Here is a 23,282-nt window from a genome sequence, read left to right as displayed (position 1 = left end):
TTTCTACATTTCGCTAGTTGGTAAATTTTTCTCTGTCCTTCCTTTGTTTCTAATTGATCATACAGATCTTGATATGCCATGGTCTTCGCCTGTGCCACAACTCTCTTGGCTTCTTGCTTTCTCTGTTTGTACACCTCTCTGTCCTCTTCCACTCTTGACTCATCCCACTTCTGCTTTGCCTTCCTCTTAGCTGTCACTGCCACTTGTACATCATTATTCCACCACCACCAATTCATTTTATAGATAATATAATTATAAATTATAATGAATGCTGACGATTTAAATATAAACATCAATTTAATTTTTTCCTGGAAAACTTTAGTTTCTGAAAATCCATGCATATATCTCGCATGGATTTTCAAAAATGAAAGTTAAAAAATCGATGATTTTTTAACTTTAATTTTTGGGAAGAAAGTGCGAGTTATATTCAAGTAAATATGGTATTATTTTTAATCCTTTCTCAGTGTTGCTATTTCACTCTATTAAATTTCCAACATGGCAATTTATTTATTTACAGGGTTATTCAAAATGAAGGAGCAGATTGTACATCTTTATGAATTCTTTTATTTCCAGCATTATAAACATCAGATATACATCACCCAACTGGAAAACTGGCAGATATTCAGGCATACAACTGTCAGAGTGCAATACAACTGTATGCACCTCCTATAATATAATACACATCAAAACGATATTCCATTTCTTGCTAGACTTTTTGTAACTAATCGACAGTTATTGAATTCACTGCTGCTGCTGCTACAATTCAGTGCTGAAGTTCTTGCAATGTGGTAGGTAGGGGTGGCACATAAATGGTATCTTTAATGAATCCCCAAAGATAAAAATTACAAGGGGTGAGGTTAAGGTACCTGGGTGGCCACTTACACAGCACAAGATCCTTTGTCCCACTTCAAACCATCTAGTGGTTAGGAAGAGTTGTGTTGAGATTATTACGGTGAAATTGAGGCAGGCACTGCCCCCATCTTGTATGAAAATGAAGTCAGCAGAGTCATCTTCAAGTTTAAAGGAATAACCAGATTTGTAACATATTGAGCTATGACATCCCAGTTACTGTTGCCTCATCAAATGAAAAATGACCCATAAATTTTCCTGCGAGAAATGGAAAAATGCATGTACTTGTGGTGAGTTTCTTTCATGTTCAGTGTTCGCATAGATGTTCTGTCCCTTATATTCTCACGTTATGACACTTCACCACCTAAGCGAAAAGTTGATTCATTAGAGAAAAAAATGAATCATGATGCAAAGCCATCATAATTCATTTTTTTCAATGACATCCTCCATGTCATTGAACATTTTTACGCAAATGTCTAACCTTTTTTCTTTGTTCTCAGCTTGTAGTGCCTGCATTAATTGCAGCTTGTAGTCTTTCATATGCAATCGTTTCCACAGAACATGCCATACTATTGTTTGAGGAATTCCTAATACCTTGCTTGTGCAGCTTGTATATTTTCTTCAGGTCATGTTTGTCAGATTCTTTCAACGTGAACTATGGAAACACATGGATGACCCAGAATTTTTCCTTTACAGATGCATCCCACTTCTTGAAATTTTTGTACCATGATGAGTAAATCTGCTTATGATGAGGTTCTTTCTTAAATTGAGTGCAGAATGTACATTTAATCATAATTATGGAATTACACTTTGCAAATTCGATAACACAAAATGATTTCTCCTTAGGAGACATCATTTTTGTTAACTCTTGGAGCAAGCAACGATTACAGGAAAATTCATCGAAAAACAATTCACCGAAAATTTTAAATTTTCAATAATGTTATGGTAAAAGTAATCCATTGAGAACAAAAACTGAACCATGCAGACAGCTTCTTGTACCAACAACTTCTAAGTCATTTAAGTCAGAGAGTTTTTGTAATACAGTACATAATTTGGACACATTATTTCTTTGTCGCCCCGAATATACCTGAAATGAAAACTGGAACGGTTCGACATTTTCTTGTAAAAGTTTCAAATAGCGAATCTGAGTAAAAGTCATCTCATAATAATTGCTGTATTGAAGTCGCATATTACTACTAGCAACAATAATAATAATGAAGCCCGCATAGTTCAGTCGGTAAAAATGAAGCCGTTTAGCTAGAAAGACCTCGGTAGTTGGATCCCATTTACGCATAATTTTTATCAGTCCTGTTCTGCTAAAAGTAAGTTAGCAGGCATAATATAGATACGGCTGGGCTTTTCTTCCGGAAACAGGCAAATCAGTCCCATGAACGGACATGAAACAGTTATCGGACAAGAAAGACTATAAGAACCATATTGTTCTATAATTTTTCCCTATGAAAGTAGCATTGTAATCTCCTTATTCACTGTTCAGGTTTTGTTCTAAATGGATCAATTTTCTCATAACATTTCCGAAAATTTTAAATTTTCGGTTAAATGTTTTTACGGTGAATTGCATTTGCGACGAATTGTCGTTCGATGAATTGCCTTTTCAATGAATTGTTTTTCGATGAATTGCCTTTTCGATGAATTCTCCGGATACCACAAGCAGCAGTGTTTACATTGCATTCTAGAACCTGGGGAAAAGTAAACTCTCATAGTTTTCCTATCAAGTGATGTACGACACGTTTGTGTCATTGGAAATAAAAATTTCACAAACAACTACTTCATTTTGAATAATTCTATATTTAGCATATAGGTAAAAATATAATAAATTAATGAGTAAAACTGTATGCATATTGAATGATCAGTTAACAATCTATGGCACTATTTGAGAGTAAATGCAGATTCCTCTCAGGAGCTTCCAGGGAAGCATTGTGTGGGGCAGTCATCAGTGATATGATGCACAGTCTGCATGGTGCCACACATTCACGAGTTGACTATGAAATTTCAAACAGATATAATAAGTGGGAATAGCAGCCTTGTCTGGTCCTGAATCTGTTTTTCTGACTCCAGAGGTTGAAGTAGATTGAATCTCGAGATTTGACAGTTGGATCTGTGATCAGGTATTTGTCTGTAGTTCATTCCAGAGTCTTCTCCACCAGTCCTAAGAACCATTATCTGTTATTTCCACAAGCCAGATGGGAGATCTGGAGGTAAGACAGCGAGCTGGATGTGGAAGGATATTATGTATAGGAAGGTTCCTGTTATTTATTTTATTTATTTCTTTGAAGGTGTCCTCTAACAGATAAGCTTAGGTGATGACAGTTATTCATTACTTATTTTTAACAGTATTAACCAAACACCAAACACTTTTATCAAAACATTTTATTAACTGCTTATATTTCACTTAATTTTCTAGGGATTGTAACCATTGGCCACAAATATATGGCACAGATATTTGGGTTCTCTGGACAGAGCTGTAATGTTAGAACAAATGGCTCTGGCCCTCTGTGTAAGTGTTTTTAAAATGCCATTCTGTTGAATTGGATGATGATGTGATTGTTTATGTAGGTATCTTCCTGTATGCATTGCCTTTCTGTAAATGAAAAAAGATAGTGATCCATCTGAAAGGCAGGTGACTAATGTGTCAAGAAATGGTAAACAATTATTTGATTCTTTTTCTACTGTGAAGTAGATTTTGGGGTGTTGGCTGTTTAGGTATGTAACAGATACATCCAAAGTGTCTTGTCCATGGGTCTAAATGGCAAACACATCATCAACATAGCGCAACCACACTAGTAGCTTGTATGTAGCTGTGTAAAAGTTTGCTAATGGGGGTGAGAAGTGAGGGAAACCCAACATTCTTGACTAACAGCTACAATTCTGTACAAAATAGATAAAATACTCCATAGCCCCATTATCCCTCTCTTCCCTAATGCATAGGAACACAACATTATTATTTCTATTCCCTATGTCAGAGGTGCATCAGAAAAGATAGCCAAAGTACTGATGAAACATGGCCTTCACATCACATTCAAACCTCGTGTTAAACTAGCAACTCTGATCTGCTCACCTAAGGATAAACTTCACCCTCTAGTACACCCTAGAGTGTATGAAGTTCCCTGTGACTTGGTATACTATGAGCAAAAAGGAAGATCAGTTAACATTCACCTGGAAGAATATACAAAATATATTCGCTACTATTTCTATGGCAAGTCACAACTAGCAGACCACTCGTTGGGTACCCCTTCACACAGGATTAGATGGAAGAAAACGAATGTGCTATTTAGAAGCTGTTATAGATCTGAAAGATTATTTTTTTGAGTCAGCCATAGCTTTGAAGAATTCTCCTAACCTATACAAATATGGTTGCTTTAATTTTCCAAAAATTTGGGAGGCTATTATTGTAAGAGCAATAACTGTAATGTTTTTTTTTTTTTTTTACAAAGTTAGAGGGTGCCAAAATATGACTTTAGATCTTTTGTCCATTACAATTGTATTGTTTCACTTACTCACTGTCGCATATACTAGCTGTGTTGTTCTCTGATGATGCTGATTTGAAATTCAGCAAAATATAAGCAGCTAATGAAACATCTTTTGATATAATTGTTTGGTGTTGTTAATACTGTTAAAAATAAGTAATTAATAAACTGTAATGAGAAATACGTGTTGTTAATAACCGACTAGATAGCATACCCTCTCCCACCAATGATCTGTGGATTCGAAACTTGCAATGGACACGGATGTTTGTAATTGTTTTTAGGTAAGAGATGAATTTTGTCGTCTGATGTGAGACCACAGCACTGTTTATTGGAGGCCTGAAGTGGCTTGAGTGGTTCCATGTTTGATCATGGAATTTGACCAGGATTTCTGAACCAGGTTAAAATGAATAAAAAAATACAACTAAACAGAAATGAGGAAACTCACCGATCAATAAATATTTTACTTTCATTGTATAAGAATAAAAATATTATGAAAATCTAATTAAAATCTAAACAAATAATACATAAAAAAAATATATTTTGTGAAATTTATCTTGCGCTGCATTTACTTTTCACATATTGGTATCAATGCAATATTTCAATTTTCTAGCGAATAATGTTTTCAGCAAATTTTTTCTGTGATGATTTTTCCTCATAATGAATTGTCCATGAACCATTCCTGAAGATACTTTTAACTTGTTTTTTTCCAAATGTGGTATGTGAGGTTGCAATCGAGTGTGACTGCATCCAAGCCAAGTGAACAGGTGGTGGACAGTGGATCATCCCCCACCTCATCCCCAGATATGGAGGGCAATTGTGAGATAAGCAGAGTAATAACCTGATGAATAAGCCATCTCGGACCAATAGCAGCATTGCCATCAGCAGTGATGGAGCAGCCCTTAGCAAGGCCTCTCAAATCAAAATGCTACAGAACCATAAGACAACAATATCACATTTCACCATTAAATAAGTATTCCCTTTGGGGATGTACCTGAAGATCAACTGAAGTGACTCTCCACCAGGTAGGGTGCAGCTATACAGGAATCTGCTTCATGTCAAGAATGGCCTCTATTTCAAGGATTGATGGTGACCTGCCTTCTGACTAATATCTTACCTTGGGGTACAAATGCCAGCAATGGTATTCTGGAAATTACAAGAAATGCATTCAGTGGTAAGAGCATTATCATTGCAACAGATGGCTCTGTGTGTGCTAGTGTCTTTAGTATACCATACTGTTGTGCTAGATGATTGTGTGTGCAAATATCTTTCAGTATGTGTAGGCTTTCTGTAACTAGAAAAGGATAAAGAATCATTTGGAAGGTGTGTAACTAATTTATCTAGGAAGAATAGACAGTTGCTTAATTCCTTTTCTCATTGCAAATTTAAGATGTTGGCTATTTAAATGCACTAAAAATGTATATAAAATGTCTAAACCATGTGGGCCAAATAGCAAACATAGTGCAGCCAATCAACTGGTTTGACCATATCTGTATTGAGTGGTTGGTTCTCTAAGTGTTCTATGTTGAAATTAGCTAGGGGTGGGGATGTGAATCCATTGTCACATCCAATTGTTTTTATACATTTCCTTTCCATGTGAAATAATCAGCACACTGTAAATTTGAATAATTCAAATATATCTGGAAGAAATGCAGCTTCAACAGTTGCAGTATAATGGTATATTAGTGAATAGTGAGGTAATATCAGAGCTATATGTTATACTTAGTTAATAGTCAATGTGTTAATATTAAATGTTATACTCTTATTGGCAGAGAGATTGTCTTCATTCCCATGTCAGGAATTTAAAGAAAGATAACTTTCTTTAAATTCTTATTAATGTGAATTCCTACAGCTTCCTCAGTCACTAGACAAAGTTAGGCATTCTTTTCCACTCAAGAAGCTTTACACCCACTCAGCCACTAACCCTATATAAATTCCAAATCTACCCATCCTTAGAATGCTGTTCACAATTAAGGGTGATGCACCTTATACTTTCCTAAAAATTCTTAATGCTATCCAGAGGAAAATAATTTGGCTCATAGATTACCCCCACTCATTTTACACCCACTCAGCTACTAACCCTATGTAAATTCCAAATCTACCCATCCTTAGAATGCTGTTCACAATTAAGGGTGGTGAACCTTATACTTTCCTAAAAATTCTTAATGCTATCCAGAGGAAAATAATTGGCTCATAGATTACCCTTCCCTTACAGATTCTATCTCAATCTCTATCTCACAGATGCAATGTTTCAACTTTGTATCTCTTCTGCCGGGTACTTCTGGTCACTGCTTCAATGAACTGGCAAACCTTAAAAGCAGCAGATTCCCAGCATCCCTTTTCAGTACAACTGCAAATACATCAAACCTGCTTCTAGTCTTCCTCATTTATTCCATCTACCTCTGCCCTCTGGAACAGCCTTTTTCCTAATATGTTTACCAGCAACTTTAGCCTCCCGCTCTACAAAAAATATCAATAGGTTTCTTCTGTCTCATTCCTTTCCCGATAGGTGATGTCACTGATATCAGTGGTGTTGTGTGCCCATTTTGGTTGGGTGTACTGTCACATGGCTGATGTAACCCCCCACCCCCTACAAAATTTGCATCAATTTGACCGTATGATTGCATTTTTATCAATGTATGAAAGTTTTAAGAATGCATAGGGTATCAGCTCTCATGTTAATTGGAATTTGACCAACTCCACCATCTGTACATGTGTTCAAAGGGCTGAAAGGTCATATTTGTGACCACACACCCAGGCTATTAATGTGAATGTGATTCAATGTTTATCCATCGAAAAGTATCGTTATCATGAAGCATTAGTATGGTGTTTTTAATTTTAGGAATCACAAAGCCAGGAAACAATTAGGGAAGTCTTTAATGGGAAGAAATGCAAAAATATAATATCAGTGATATTCTATGAATTTTATCAGTGATATTATACGAAATGCACACCTAGCACACCCTGAATATACACCCCTGATATATATACAGGGTGTTCGGGATAAATTTGACATATTTATAATTAATTATATTTTTCCGTAAGTTACATGTATTAACACACACTTCTCTTCATTTAAAAGTTTGGACCCTTCTTCATTCATATACAAGATGTCGGAAAGGATGGATAGCTGGAACCCACCTGAATCATGGAAGAGAATAACTTGTATCATGATGATTCGTGCCCGCCATCAAAATAAGGATATTACGACTGCTGCCCAATGCTCCCTGAATACAGTAAAAACAATCAGGCATGAACTAGAGACTTGCAATGGTGACTACGAGGATGTAGCAAGAAGAAAGATCCCTAGCAGACGATCTGATTGCGTTCGTACAGCAGAATTCCTCGCAAATCTGCAGGAACAGGTGTTGAAGAACCCTGGCATTGGAATTCGGGCTTTGTTCGTGGAGTTGCTAACTGTAGTCAAGCCCTGGATAACAAGGGTAGCCAATGGTAGGCCGTATGTATGGCAGCAGGATTCGGCCCCTTGCCACACCGCTGGGAAAAGTCAAAAATGGTTGTCTGAAAATTTCTACGACTTCACCAGTCCAAATGTTTGGCCTCCAAACTCCCCAGACCTTAACCCCATGGATTATTTTGTATGGGGCGCAGTTGAAAAAGACACCAATCGCACTTCCAGTAATACAAAAGCCCAGTTAATGGATAAAATTAAAACAGTTTTTGCGGCCCTTCCCAGGGAGACTGTAGCATCAGCTTGTTCGAGGTTCCGAAGCAGAATTGAAGCTGTGATCGATGCTAATGGTGGTTATTTTGACTAAATCTTGTTGATAGTATTGTAATTAACTCTGCCTGTAATGTTTTTTTGTCAATTCATTAAATTTAATAGATACAAAGAAGATTTTCTTTTTCCTTACGAAACTGTCAAATTTATCCCGAACACCCTGTATATATATATATATATATATATATATACAGGGTGTTCGGGATAAATTTGACATATTTATAATTAATTATATTTTTCCGTAAGTTACATGTATTAACACACACTTCTCTTCATTTAAAAGTTTGGACCCTTCTTCATTCATATACAAGATGTCAGAAAGGATGGATAGCTGGAACCCACCTGAATCATGGAAGAGAATAACTTGTATCATGATGATTCGTGCCCGCCATCAAAATAAGGATATTACGACTGCTGCCCAATGCTCCCTGAATACAGTAAAAACAATCAGGCATGAACTAGAGACTTGCAATGGTGACTACGAGGATGTAGCAAGAAGAAAGATCCCTAGCAGACGATCTGATTGCGTTCGTACAGCAGAATTCCTCGCAAATCTGCAGGAACAGGTGTTGAAGAACCCTGGCATTGGAATTCGGGCTTTGTTCGTGGAGTTGCTAACTGTAGTCAAGCCCTGGATAACAAGGGTAGCCAATGGTAGGCCGTATGTATGGCAGCAGGATTCGGCCCCTTGCCACACCTCTGGGAAAAGTCAAAAATGGTTGTCTGAAAATTTCTACGACTTCACCAGTCCAAATGTTTGGCCTCCAAACTCCCCAGACCTTAACCCCATGGATTATTTTGTATGGGGCGCAGTTGAAAAAGACACCAATCGCACTTCCAGTAATACAAAAGCCCAGTTAATGGATAAAATTAAAACAGTTTTTGCGGCCCTTCCCAGGGAGACTGTAGCATCAGCTTGTTCGAGGTTCCGAAGCAGAATTGAAGCTGTGATCGATGCTAATGGTGGTTATTTTGACTAAATCTTGTTGATAGTATTGTAATTAACTCTGCCTGTAATGTTTTTTTGTCAATTCATTAAATTTAATAGATACAAAGAAGATTTTCTTTTTCCTTACGAAACTGTCAAATTTATCCCGAACACCCTGTATATATATGCAAACATATGGAATTTGAGAGGTAAGACTGACTGAATGAATAGAAAGAAAAAAAAAAAGTAAAGGAAGATAAAAAGCACTATTAGAATTGCGAAAGAAGTTAAGTTCTCCATAGAGAAAGAGTTAATAGCTGCGGACTTCGTCAGTTTGAATAATATTTATTCAAATGCCTGCAATTTTCAAGTCTAAATAGATCTTTTTTAATAAATATCATTCACTCCTCTCCTTATGTTATCGTGTGAATTGAAGAAACCTTATTGCAAAATATCTCTAAAAGAACAGTATCCTATCATACACTGCACAGTTCCTTTTGGATGAGTATATTGCTATGAATTATGGGAAAGTAAATCATCCAGGCCAGTTTTGACCTTCATTGAGATCTCCTCAGTGGGACTTAGACTTATTAGGATAATGAAGTTAAATCAGTGCAGAAGTATTATACATTTTATCATTTCCTATGCTTGTATTCTACATACAAGTTTGAAATTGTGTATTACCATATTATTAAAATACTCTAGATCAAAAATAGTTGTAGACAGTTTCTTTTAAGCTTGGTTAGAAGGCAGTATCAATTGTGCAATTTCATTCAAGTCCGAAAGGAAGTTCGCTGGGCAACATGGTAGACTGAGATAATTGATGTGAAGTTGGCATCAACTTTATATACAAATAGTCATGAAGTGCTTCATGCACAAACATTATTTGCTTGTGCTTGCATAAAGATTTAAAACAAGAATGTGATTTCTTGTCTAGTATAATTTCCTTTCTGACCAAGCAAAATATATATTTCAGGATTTCTGTGGAAGTGACATTTATGTGTCAAATTTTACTTGAAACAACCCTGATTGAGAGTAGGCTCACGAAAAGCTACCATATGGAGCTACTACAAGTATTTCTAGGAATGAGCTAATATACTTACATATGGATACCAGTATATTATCATTTAGGGGTAAATCTCAGATGATTGTAACCTCTGATGGTCATCGAAGACCTGATGACTGAGGTTTGTAAAATCAAGGATTTGTGAAACATTGAGATTTCCACATAATTTTTTTTTTTTTCAGCATGGTGTCTGCTGATATGGACGAAATACCTACTTATGCCTTTTGTTTATTTTGCTGGTAAAGACTATAATTGTTTTGTATACTATATTGTCAGCAGTTGATGTCTCCAGATTATATCAACTCTTGCAAATCGTGCAAGATCTGTACTGTCAGATGAAGAAGAACTAAAAAAAGAACTACAACATCTTAAATGGACCTTTAAAAGCAATGGCTACTCTATAAAAAGTATCAACAAACAATTATCCTACCGTCAACGTAGAGACACAGAACGACTCCAAAGGTTATATCTCTTTGCCATATATCAGCACACTATCCAAAAAACTGAGTAGAATCTTAAAGAAATTCAACATACAAACGTGCTTCTCGACTCTTCCAAAAATAAGATCAAGTTTCAGAAACTATAAACAATCTCACAACCTTCTACAATTTCCAGGTGTATACAAAGTCACATGTGAGTGCGGAAAACCTTACTATGGCCAAACGGAGAAATCTATCCTCCTACGTCTCGAGGAACACCAGAGAGACATTGCTTACAAGAGAACCAGAGCTACTACCCTATCAGGCCATGTCCTGTTTTCAATAAACACGAACAATGAAAGTCAAAAGAAATCACCTTGGACTCTCTTCATATGAACAATAATCTCAGCTATAATTTGCTTGACTCTTTCAGCTCTACTATCAGATACTGGAGATCGCGTGGTTCCACACACGCACAAGTGTACAACAATAGAACTTTAACACAGACTATAGCACAAGTTCATAATAACTGTAATTTACAGTCGAATATCATAACTTTATAATTGTATAGCTTTAGAGTGTCTCAATGTTTGTTTCAGTGTCTTTTAATATCTTTCTATGTTCTTAATGTCTGATGAAGTCAATCTCGACGAAACATGTTGCGTTTGCAAATAAATCTCAATTTGTTATAATTCTCGGGTTTATAGTCAGTTTATATTAAAAATGAATATATATATATATATATATATATATATATATAATTTTTGTTTCTTTTCTTGAGGATACCCCACCTTTCCCCTTGAATCAAGGGTGCATCATTGATCTTAATATCCTACTAATTCTTAAAACAGTGAACTGCCATTTCGAAATAGTACAAACGAATCTGCATTGATATGCAGTGAATATGGAGAAAGAGAAATAATATTCCTGTTCAATATTAAAAAAAAAGTGCTTTCTAAAAAAAAAAACAAAAAAACTTACCAGGTGAATGGGGGAAAAATATCATCACCACTGTTTTCAAAAAAAAAAAAAGGAGATAAAACAGATCCAAATAATTACAGAGGGATCAATCCACCTTGAAAACAAAACAAGAAATTATAAATGAATCTCTAATATTAAATGATCAATAAGGTTTTTGATCTGGAAGATCCTGCACAGTTCTACATAATTCTACACAGTTTAAAATTGTTCTACATAAAGCATTTAATAGTATAAAATTATAAAACATTCTAAATATAATAGTGAAAAGAAAAATAAAAACACATGATAAAACTTGTCCAAATATGTATTCAGATATAATAAATCTTTATAAATATCTCTGATATTTTTACCATTGTTCGATATTTTAATGGATGAAATAATAACAGAACTAAAAGTTAAAAATGTAATAAAAATTAATAATATAGTAAATCTTATCTATGAAGATTATGTAGTAATGGTAGCATGCATGCACATAAGCTAATTTGCACAGAGAAGTATTTCGTTTCCAACAGATTTGCTAAAAATATAATATGGAACAAAATATCAGTATAAAAAATCAAACACTAGTTACTAATAGGCAATTAATCAGGTGCGCTAAGTCAGAAATAAACAGAAAAATAATACAACAAATGATGAAAAATTAAAAAGTCTAAATATTGCAACTAAGACAAGTATAACAACAAATGTAACTACTACATTTGAATCAGCGAAGATCAAACAGTTAAACACAGTGCTACAGGAATAAACTTGTCAAATTTTGTTTTCTTGACAATTTTTCTATCTGATTTGATAATGAAGAAATATACCAAACTAGTGCCTTACATCCAGTAAATGAATGGATAGCAAACAGGAAAAAGAATGGCAAATTATGTCAGTAGAATGCAGTAAGATAGAATAATAGGAACAAAGTACCGCTAAATGCAGTATTGTTCTCTTTTGTAATTTTATATTTTTTTCATAAAATTTTACTGTTTTTTACTGTCAAGTAAAAAAGTTATGCTGGTAAACTGTATTTTTATTTTTTTCCTGTGTTAACTTCTCACATAAAAGAAGTTTGCTACTGAGTTTGTTCTCTAAAGGCATTAAAATATTCTGATAATAATGATAGTGCATTTGCTAAATGTGAGGTTATATTAGATGGGAAAATGATATTTATTATTCAAAATATTAGAAATATAATATTGCACTTAGTCACATGTTGTTCATCTGCTCACTTGTACTAATAACACAGACCTGCGATGGAAAAGTTGTCTGAGAAGTAATAATTGATTCTTATAGATTTTTAGGTGCTGAGTTCAGAAAAAATAGTAAAAAAATTCCATCACCCACCAATTTTATTCAATTTCTAATTTTATCGTTTTTATTAGTAGTATTTGGATTTAAATTCAGCACATTGGTATTTATTTTCATTCTCCTTTATTTACAGCTAATTAGTTGTATAAGTGCTTTTTTGAAGTGCCTTTTTATGGTAAATAAAGAAATTTCCATGAAACTTCTCATTCTTAAGATAGGAGAGGGAGGAATGCAGATAAAAGTGCAGGTGGCTACTTTGAATCTGATTTGCCGAGATAATGGATGACTTTCCTGTTGTCACAGACACATTTTCTTGTGTGATTCTTTAGTTGAACTTTAGTCGTTGACTACTAAGGTTATTATATTTCTGAAAGGTGGTGTATTTTCTAAGTTAGTGTGAAGATTTAATTTAATGTGGTTGCAGATTTTTTAATATTTTTACATAGTGTCATGTAATAGTGTTGATGTCATTCGTTAAAATTTCTTTAACTGCGTTAAGTGGTATTTGTAATGGCTTCAAGAGGTTGCAGAAATTCACCTAACAAAGACACCAAATACCCGTGCTTTCTGTGCGAGTCGGACAGCCGAGATCGAAAGCAACATTGGATCAAGAAGAAATGGCCAGAAAGGTTCACATTAGAACCTGGAAGAAAAAATGTGTTACACAAAACTTTGGTTGCTCGGGGTAAAAAAATCCTTTTACCCCCGCTTCACACAAAGCTGGAATTGAAAGCAGTTTGTCAAGGGTTTGTTGAAAGAAGGAGTGTTTTAAATACATCTGTGCAAATTTCCGGGATTATCTACAGCAAAATTGAAAGAAGGTATTTTTATCGGTCTGGACATCAGGAAACTTATGAAGGATAAACTGTTTGAAGAAAAAATGGCAACTGTTGAAAAAGAAGCATGGAAGGCTTTGAAAGAGGTTGTGACCAAATTTTTAGGAAATCACATGGACCCTAACTATAAAATGATTGTGGAAAACATGCTACAGAAATTCAAGGATTTGGGATGCTCCATGAGCTTAAAAGTGCACTTTCTAAACTTTCATTTAAACTGCTTTCCTGAGAATCTGGGAACTGTCAGCAAAGAGCAAGGAGAGCGATTCCATCAAGACATCAAGGAGATGGAAAGAAGGTATCAGGGCAGGTGGAATGTCAACATGATGGTGGACTATTGCTGGATGTTGCACAGAGACAACCCCGGGAAAAGAATTTCACAGAAAAAGTTCAAAAAGAATCTTTGAAGGAAAAAGAAAAAGACACCACAATAAAACATAAAGTATGTACTAAAGATTAATCTTTAATTACTTGAATTAAAAAAATTTTTTTCCAATACTTTTATTCCAAAAATGTTTATGGAAAATTTTAAATACTGTTATTTTACTTAATGTGTTTTTAAAGCTATTTTACTGTAATATTGAGATCCATTTTGTAAAAAACCCTTACGTGATAGAGAAAAATGGAAGAGATATTTGAAATCGGTAGTCAAAAATAAATTGGAAACAATTAATAGTTTCCAGACAACTTTTCATGACTCGGATTTTTCAGGCCTGTGTAATTGGTAATCTTAGAGAACACTGTTCACAATGAGCAGACTCAAAATGACTAAGCTAGCTGGTAGTTCTTGGTTTATCAATTAGGCTGGTCTGTATCTAACTGTATTTATATATGTATTTTATGTATTCATTCATTACCTGAACATAATCAGTGGCATTAATTTTTCAGAACATTTGACAGCTCTCATTCAAGCAGCAAAAGAAAATGGAATTTGTTTTTTTTATGCATTATCTCCAGGATTAGACATTACATATTCAAATCCCAAGGAAGTTGCTAATTTGAAACGCAAACTTGAACAGGTAAGTGTTTGTTTTGAAAGAGTCAATTTGTTAAATCATTTATTTGCAGTAACCCAATATCGTTTTCATAGCTCAAATGCAACAAAGTCATTTTTGGTTGGAAAGACGTTTTATATTCCATCTAGGATATAAAAAATTTTTATACTTATCAAATGAAGGTAAGTTGTAAAGGTGTGGCTGCCAAACTCATAGGGTTTTATCTCCTAGAAACTTTTTTTTTCTTTTTCTGCAAGACAGATAAATCAGCCAGAGAATATGTACAATTGTCAGTCATCAACTGAATTACAATTATGAATGGTTTCAAATCTCTTGAACATCATTACTGTGGATGCACTATGTTCTGACTATCCTGCTTCTTGGAAACCTGAAGTGACTTGAAAAGTTCCATATTTAGTCTATAGAATAATTTCAATAATTTCAAGTGTACCACCCATAATACTTATGTATAATAGGTTTGCATCCTTCCTTGAGCACTCTCATATGGGGCATTGAAATTTATTCAAGACTTCAGATTATTGTCTTTATTGGAATTAAAACTCACGATTTATCTATCATTTAAAAAACAGCAGCACTATCCACCTGACCAGTTTGGCTTTGCCAGGTCATTGAGCCTAATACCTTATGGAAAAGATGGAGAGATTGCTGAAAGGCATGTAAAAGCTATAATGAATATTCTTAGTTCAGACCGTGTGGGTTCAGCCAATTTCATTTCGTTAATTTCTTATGCTAATAAGTTGACAGTGCAATTTGGCTAGGTAACCTGTTATATCTATGTTTCACTTTTCATTGACTAGAGTTGTTTTGTGTGCATATAGTTTTGTATACTTAGAGGATATTAGCAAAATGTTGATAGAACCATTTGGTTCATTAAATTTAATTAACATAATGAAAATAGATATTATTTCTTGAAAATTTTCAGTGTTACTCCTCTATAGGCAAAATAGCCAAAATAATGCAAAAAAGTGATGACATTAGCATTTCTTAAGTTACCAGCAAGAAAAAACAGTTTCTCTTCACAGAAAGTGATTATACACAAATGTTGCAAAACTCATACAGAGATCTGTTTTCTTTGAATATTGTACTAGTAACAAACATGATTTCTCACTAGTGACAGTTGCATACAAAACTGAAAATAATTTAGCTCCAGATTAGAGCTGACATTGTAATATGAATATGTGATATCAAAATTCAAGGAAAGAGTACGCACACACCAACTTTTCAGTAAGAAAGTGCTCCTCTCAACCAGAAGTTCAGGGTCACAACTAGAGACATTTCATAAAATCCCCTCCATATCAAACCCACTGCACAACGATGTCTTGGCAACCATTGTTCTTGTTTGCATCTAAGTCATTAGAGAAGGCAGCACTACTTAAAATATTTGATATTTTTTCCTAAAGGAATATTATATATGCACAAAACATGGAAAGGAGGGAGAGGTGAATTTGGAGTTTTAAAAGAGCAAAGTTAATAAGTTCTTGCTGGATTTCTTTTCCAGATGTGGACTAGTCATTACTAATACTCTGTTTTGATATAAAGGCACGTGCAAATTGCTTTGAGAAAACACACAAGAAATATGTCTCAATGACTTTTTTTTTTAGATTGGTTTTTTTAGGTTGGTTCAAAAAACAACAGCACATACAAGGGAATGGATTTGAAATAGGAAGCGATCACCATTTTGGTTTTAGGCTGATAACAAAAAAATGAATATTAAATGAAAAAGAAAATTCTAAAGTTGATAAGCTTTCTGAGGCAAACTATAGAATCATATACTCAATAATTAAAAAAAAAAAAAAAATGAGATTCGCTAATTTTCAGTAAGTGAATTACTGTATGTAATGTGCTTTTTCTTGATTATTGTGTTGCAGTTTCCATTAAATTTAATAGGTAGTCCTGGAAAAGATGAAAGCATACCTAAAGTTCCTTGCAAGGTACTTTTGGAGAATACAGGGGAGAAAAATGCAAGAAGGATAACTGTGTATGGGAAGGCAAATATCACGAAGGTGGCAAAATGTTTGTGGCAACTATTGAAAAAACTGATAAATGGATTTATATGATTGTATGGGGGTTCCCCCCTTTCTCCCCTGTCCCTTTTTTCTGGGGGGGGGGGACTGTGTGAGCCTTCCTAATGAGGGATTAGGTATATATATTTTTTATGACTGTAAATCCATGCATGTTCATATGGCTGATTTGCTTGTTCTTAGAGATGAAAAACCATAATTTCCAGCTGAAAAGCCCTCTACCTCCATATGAGACTGGCTAACCTTTAATCAAAAGAGACCAGATAAATGTTCCTCACATCATAGATGGCAATCAAACCTATATCTTTCCAACCAAAGGACTTTGTTTATATCAGAGATGGCCAACCTATGGTGCATGCACCAAAAGTGGCACATTGGATGATTAGAAGTGGTGCATTGGACCCCAGTCATAATAATAAAAAAAGTAAGCCTATTTATACAAAAGTATTAACCAAAAACCGATTTGTCGAAAAAAAGCTAGAACTTAGTAATTATTTTTAGCGATTTTATTGTTTTATGCACATCTTTTGCACATTCACCTGTTTGATCTTGAGGTGGCAAGTGTTAGCAACAGCTGTGCATCACAGGTTTTTGTCAATCAGTTTACAATTTTGTAGATTTACAAGATTCCATGGTACAGAAACCACCATTTCTTGCTCTTGCACTATTAAAACCTTTTCATTTCAGTGTCAGCCTTGAAACAAATTAAAAAAAAAAAAAATCAGCTAACCTTTTATTTCCTTATAGGGAGTAGGCGATGCTTTTTTTTTTTAACCCTGTCTAGCTTTTGGAGACTGAGTGAGCAGTTCAGTCTCCACCAGTAACCAATCAGAGATAGCTGGCTCAAGACCATCACTAATTATAAGCAGCAAACACGTGCTGCCATCTCTTGGTACCTAACAGGATATGTTGTCTGAAATGGTGTGGGTTCTATGATTGATTTTCTTGAGGTTATGGGACAAAAAAAAAAAAAAAAATCCCAAGTTTCTGGCAGAAGAAACCTGCTTGCCCATGCCAGAGATCGACTAATTTGGGAACTGATCGAAGAAAGGCTTAGAAAAAAGTTCCTTCATTCAGCGACTAGACTTGGACTTAAATCTATCTTTGGCGGCCTAGCACAGAGGATGCAAGCACCGCTCCCACTAAGCTACATAAGTCTTGAAAATATATTAGAAAAAGAAAATTATAGTACTTAAAGTAACTTATTAAATAGCTTAATACAGAACATGCCTTATTTTACTCATGTTAATTGTTTTAGCTTACAAAACATTATGCACTTAGATAAATTGTATTTAAAAGTTGTTAAAATATAAATTAATCATGAAATTTTCCATTAAACCAGCTGAAAATCATTGGCTTGATACAAACATAATGGAACTCATGCACTGCAGTTGAGTTGAACCATATATATCTTGCTTCAGACAATGTTAATGGTTCAGCATTGAGTAAACTAGTGTTTGTTTTGAGTTGAAGATGCTCATATAAATAAAATTAGTACTCTAGTTATATGATGGATAAAGGAAACTTGCCAATCTCCCATGAAAGGTTGTGAACTTCTGCATTTATACTGTAAGTAGGATAAGGTTTTTAATACAAAAAGAAGTTAATATAAATTGTAAATGTTATTTTTTACATAATCTAGAAGCTCTTCTCTAGCAATCAAATATTGAAGTTTTATTATTTTTATGGCTATTTAGCTTATTTTTGTTTAGGAGTATCCCTTTTTTATATAATGTAATTGGCTTTTTACTCAAATTTTAGGGCATTACTTATGTTTTACATGGACAGATATATATATAGGAGGAAAGAAATATATAGGAAGAAAAACCAGACATATGTATGACTGAATGGAAGGGGGGGGGCAGAAAAGTGGGATTTGAGAGATATGGGAGAATTATTGGTGAGGCAAGACGTATGTGAACTGTTTTGAAAAACCGGAATTTTTTTATATTTTTTAAATTATTAAAGGTGGACAGAGAATACTTTTGGATGAGGTGAACATGGAAATTTTTGGGGAAGGAGAAGGATATTGTGGGATAAAATCAGAGGTGGGAGAATGGGGTGTGAGCTGTTTTGACAGTGCATCGTCTTCAGAGCTCGTGGGTTAAATTGATAAATCACTGTGTTTTTTAACACCTTTGTTATGGCTGATCTGTGTTTGCCATGAGGAACGTTTTTAGCAACTTCAGCTGAAGGCCAAGTTACAGTCTCATATAGTAGAGGCAAAGTTTTTATCTCTCACTCTCAAATATGGAAGTTTTTCAATCACTTCAGACCACCAATAAGCAAGGTGGTGGTCCTACAATTGGACAGTGAAATTCATCTATCACCTGTAGACATTTACAAACATCTATGTCCATGGTGGGATTTATACCTGCAGCCTGTTGGTTGGAAAGTAGATGCTAATCACTTGGTCAGACAGGCAAGCACAGACCACATTGCTTTACTAAGCATCTCAATAAATCACTGTGTTTTTAATACCTTTTTGTATGACTGATCTGCGTTTGCCAAGAGGAATGTTTTTAGCAACTTCAGCTGAAGGCCAAGTTTTTATCTCTCTCTCTCAATTTCATCCTGTAAACCAGCTAGAGAACACATCATTTACTGACATTATTATTATCTGAGACCTCCAGGGAATCAAGGACTCATTGAAGGAGGCTATAAATCACCCAAAGATGCACTCACCCCACTCACTCACTGCTCTCTGGAAGTAAAACTTTGCTCTTACCCCTTTCTTGACTGTGAACAAACTTAACTTCCATGGATGCCCCTGTGTTCTCTCCCCACCTGCCATATAACAAAAAATTTCATCAGATGCTATCCTACACCACTCATTCAAAAGTTTATACACTTCTATCATATCACTCCTTTTTTTATCTTGTTAACCAGAATCTGTAATCCACATATTCGCAATCTGTCCTCATAATTTCTAAATCCCATAAATCCCATAATCCAGATATAATCTTTTTAACTCTTCTTTGCACCCTTTCCACGGCTTTTTTATCCCCTTGGAACCCAGGAGACCAAATCTGCACACAGTAATCCAGGTGTGGTCTTATCAACTTTATAAAGAGGCAAAATGACTTCCTTATCCTTACATATCCTTACAGGTTTGCTTCAACATTGCAGTTATCCTCTGAGCTGTATTTGCTACTTGCACTCACCTATTACCTTACACTTTGGATCAATCTTTATAACCAGGCCAATGAACTAATTGCTGTTTCTTTTTATTCATTTTGAAAATGAAGTTATGATATTGTAGTAGCAGCTTGGATAAATGCATAATGTTGGATTCTAGAATGCAAAAATGTAAAAGAACATTTTGATATTAAAAGCAGCTTTTGAAATTCATATTTTCAAATCAGATTACAGAATTTTTGTTGAACATAAGTTTGTTCATTAGGAACATGTTTAGTAGTGCATAATTTGTACCATATATATATATATGTTATTTAGTATTAAATGACTAGAACACTGAGATTAAATAAAAGCAGAATCTGCTTTTATTTACTCAAACCCAGTAAATTCATCTATAAACATATATATTTTACTAATTTTTGTAGGTAGCACAGTTTGGCTGTAGTGCCTTTGCTCTGTTGTTTGATGATATTGAGCCTGAAATTAGTGAAACAGATAAAGAAGTATTTCAATCCTTTGCCCATGCTCAGGTATCAGTAGCCAATGAAGTTTATCAACATCTTTCACAACCCAAATTTCTCTTTTGCCCAACAGGTAAAATAATTTTTATCATGTTTGATTTTTTTTTTTTTTTATTTATTTATTTTTTTTTTTTTATGGTTTGCTTATTTAATAGAATCTCAATATTTTGAGGTCATATATATTTATTGCCAATGTTTTGTTATGTAGCATGCAATACTTTGCTTGCTAGATGTAATTCCTTTGGCAGAATTTTTCTGCTAAAGTTTTAAAAATGCATTCGATAGGAAATATCTTGTATTTGATAAGCACAGTAATATTTCTCTACATAGCATCATTTTGTGTCTATCACAGAGACATCTTTAGGAATACAATGTTAAAATTGTAATTAAACACGTGAGAGGCCCAAGAATTAGTTTCCCAAATCTTGGCAAGTTTAACACAACCATATTTATTAAAATTACTTTTTTTTTAAATCTGCTACTGATTCTAAAAAGAGTCTATCAAGTTTGTGTATTTACTGTGATGAAACATAATAGTTTTCTCCCATCTGATCCTGTGCAAGGTATTCAAGGCTTGGTCTGATACACCTGACTGACCGTAGTTGTGATGGTAGATGTATTTTTTGTGTTCATCATGGGATATCTGCTCACATTTGCCCTGGAACACGGGGGGAGGAATCAATAGGATAGTGGAGGAGAGAAGATGACTTCAAATGAGGTTTGAAAGCAGTACAGAGATTATATTTCTTTAAGGTTCTGGTTATTTTTTTCTGAAGTTTCCTGGATATAAGGAATTGTAATGGAATTCTGTGGTCTTTATTGTTGAGAGTGATGTGAGGAGGTGAAAGGGACATAATTTGTAGATCTTATTCCCTATATCCTTTTCCAACCCAAGCCATGAAAAATAGCCATAAACCATGATACCTTCTCCACTAAAATTTTCAGTCAGTGCAACACATTTGTGCAGATAGCATTTGTGAAGCATGATTCATCACTCCAGAGAACATGTTTCCTAGTCCAGAGTCCAATGGCAGTGAGCTTTACACCACTCCACTCAATGTTTGGTGTTGCCCTTGCTGATGTTAGGTTATCTGTGCAGATAACCTAACATCAGCAAGTTTTTATGCTTTCGACAATTATAGCACTGGCTTTGCTTGTAGAAGTATTTTGGAACTCAGTAGTGAGTGTTTCAACTGAGGATAAGCGTTTTTTTTTTCATACCACTCACTTCAGCACTCGGCATTCCTGCTCTGTGATTTGATGTGGCCTACCAGGTTGTGATTGTGCTCTCATTGCTTCTAGAATTTACACTTCACAATAACATCACTTACAATTGATTGGGGCAGCTGTGCAGAAATTTTCCAAACTAAGTTGTTGCAAAGGTAATAAGTTGAAAGTTACTAAGCTCTTCAGCATAGCCCATTTTACTGTTAATCTTTGTCTATGAATATTATAAGACTGTGTGCTTCCTTTTATACTTGAACGAGCCATGGTTGCGATGTATATAGCCATATACATATTCTGGACAACCTTCATAGTAGTATGAAGGTTGTCCAGATGTTTTTGATTAGATAGTGTAACTGGGAGTTATTTTCTAGACTCATCTCAAATATCATCAATACTTTTAACAAAGCCATGCTGTCCTCGAGTATCAAAGTGCTATCTACTTATCCTTCTGAATGCCCTTACCAGCTTCTCAAATATCTTAATGTCTGCTCCAGAAATGATGAGTGGTTTATATAAGGAATCATATACTCGTATATGATTCTTTTCATTTCAGCTTTTTCCTTGTATGATGGAACTATCTTGCTATCCTTCCACTAATATGAATCCTTTTTCATGATGAGACTTAATTGAAGAACCAGGTAAGAGGAATTGCTAATTCTTTTGCACATCACTTCGGCACCATCCCATTAAATTTCAGTGTAGGGTTTGAATAAAGCTCTTGCAGTAACTTTAATACCTGCAACTGATGACTGTTTTGTTTAGTTTCTTCTTGGCATGCAGAGTGCTAATGTCTGGGAATATATATACCTCTTATGATCCATAGTCACTAAGCTTATTCTTTCATGGTCATTCTTTCTTTTATTTACCACAGTGAGAATATTCTTTTCATAATCTAGTTTTGGATTTCACATGGCTGCCATTTCATGCTCCTGAGCCTGGTCATAGTTTTTCTCTCAGTATAGGATACACAATATTTTCTTTTTATGCAGCTCTGATTTAAAGTTTTATTAATCCATTTGACTTGCATGAGATTTATTTTCCTAACTCTGTGGTGCAGTTAGACATAGCTTCTTATATATAGTTGATTTCTCTATCATGTGGTTTGTCATGCTATGTCACTGCTTCCAACTGTCTTTCATCATCATCATCAAATTCCTGCCATGTACCCTCAAGGGGTGTACAGGATATGATAGTACTACATGAAAAAAATTACATCATTATTAATTTCCTATCTACAATTTTCCTTCAAATCAGCCTTTTACTTGTCAACACTCCAACATTATCAGATCTTATATTTCTATCGTATAAAGCACTTGGTACCGTATCAATCCACCTATATCTTGGTCTTCCTCTGGGTCGTTTTGCTGCCAACATGGCAGAGAACACTTGTTTTGCTAATCTTTCCTCGCCCATTCTGTTTAAGTGACCATACCACCTGAGATTAGCTCTGCTAACGCATTCCTGGAAGCTGACAATTCTTTCCTAATATCCTCATTTTTAATATGATACTGCCATTGATGCCATCTGTTCATGCCTATAATCTTTCTCAGGACTCTCATATCTGTGGTCTCTAGTCTTTGGTCAAGTGTTTTACTTCTGACCCAGCTCTCAGATCCAAAAGTTAAAACTGGTTTGAACACTGTCTTGTATACAGTTAATTTAGTGTTCCGACTAATTTCTCTCTTATTCCATATGAATTTATTCAATTGACTTCCCACCATACCAGCTTTGCTGATTCTGTTGTCTATTTCTATATTTAATTT

At 34.7% G+C, this 23,282-nt stretch overlaps 1 protein-coding gene across 2 annotated transcripts in view; it reads left to right on the top strand.

The window, feature by feature from the left end:
- Oga (O-GlcNAcase) overlaps positions 1–23,282 on the top strand; it is a 375,302-nt gene that overhangs the window by 65,970 nt on the left and 286,050 nt on the right. For both annotated transcript variants that reach the window (XM_090392376.1, XM_090392375.1), the window contains exons 4-5: positions 14,485–14,615; positions 20,197–20,365. In XM_090392376.1, the coding sequence (XP_090248502.1) occupies positions 14,485–14,615; positions 20,197–20,365 (300 nt within the window). The remainder of the gene's footprint in view (positions 1–14,484; positions 14,616–20,196; positions 20,366–23,282) is intronic.

The sequence above is a fragment of the Typopeltis vanoorti genome, chromosome 5 (assembly GCF_054136105.1).
Source record: "Typopeltis vanoorti isolate ZY-2024b chromosome 5, IOZ_Tvanoo_1.0, whole genome shotgun sequence".
Lineage (NCBI taxonomy): Eukaryota > Metazoa > Arthropoda > Arachnida > Uropygi > Thelyphonidae > Typopeltis > Typopeltis vanoorti.
The sequence above is the reverse complement of the archived record's forward strand: the minus strand, read 5'-3'. Positions and strand labels throughout refer to the sequence as shown.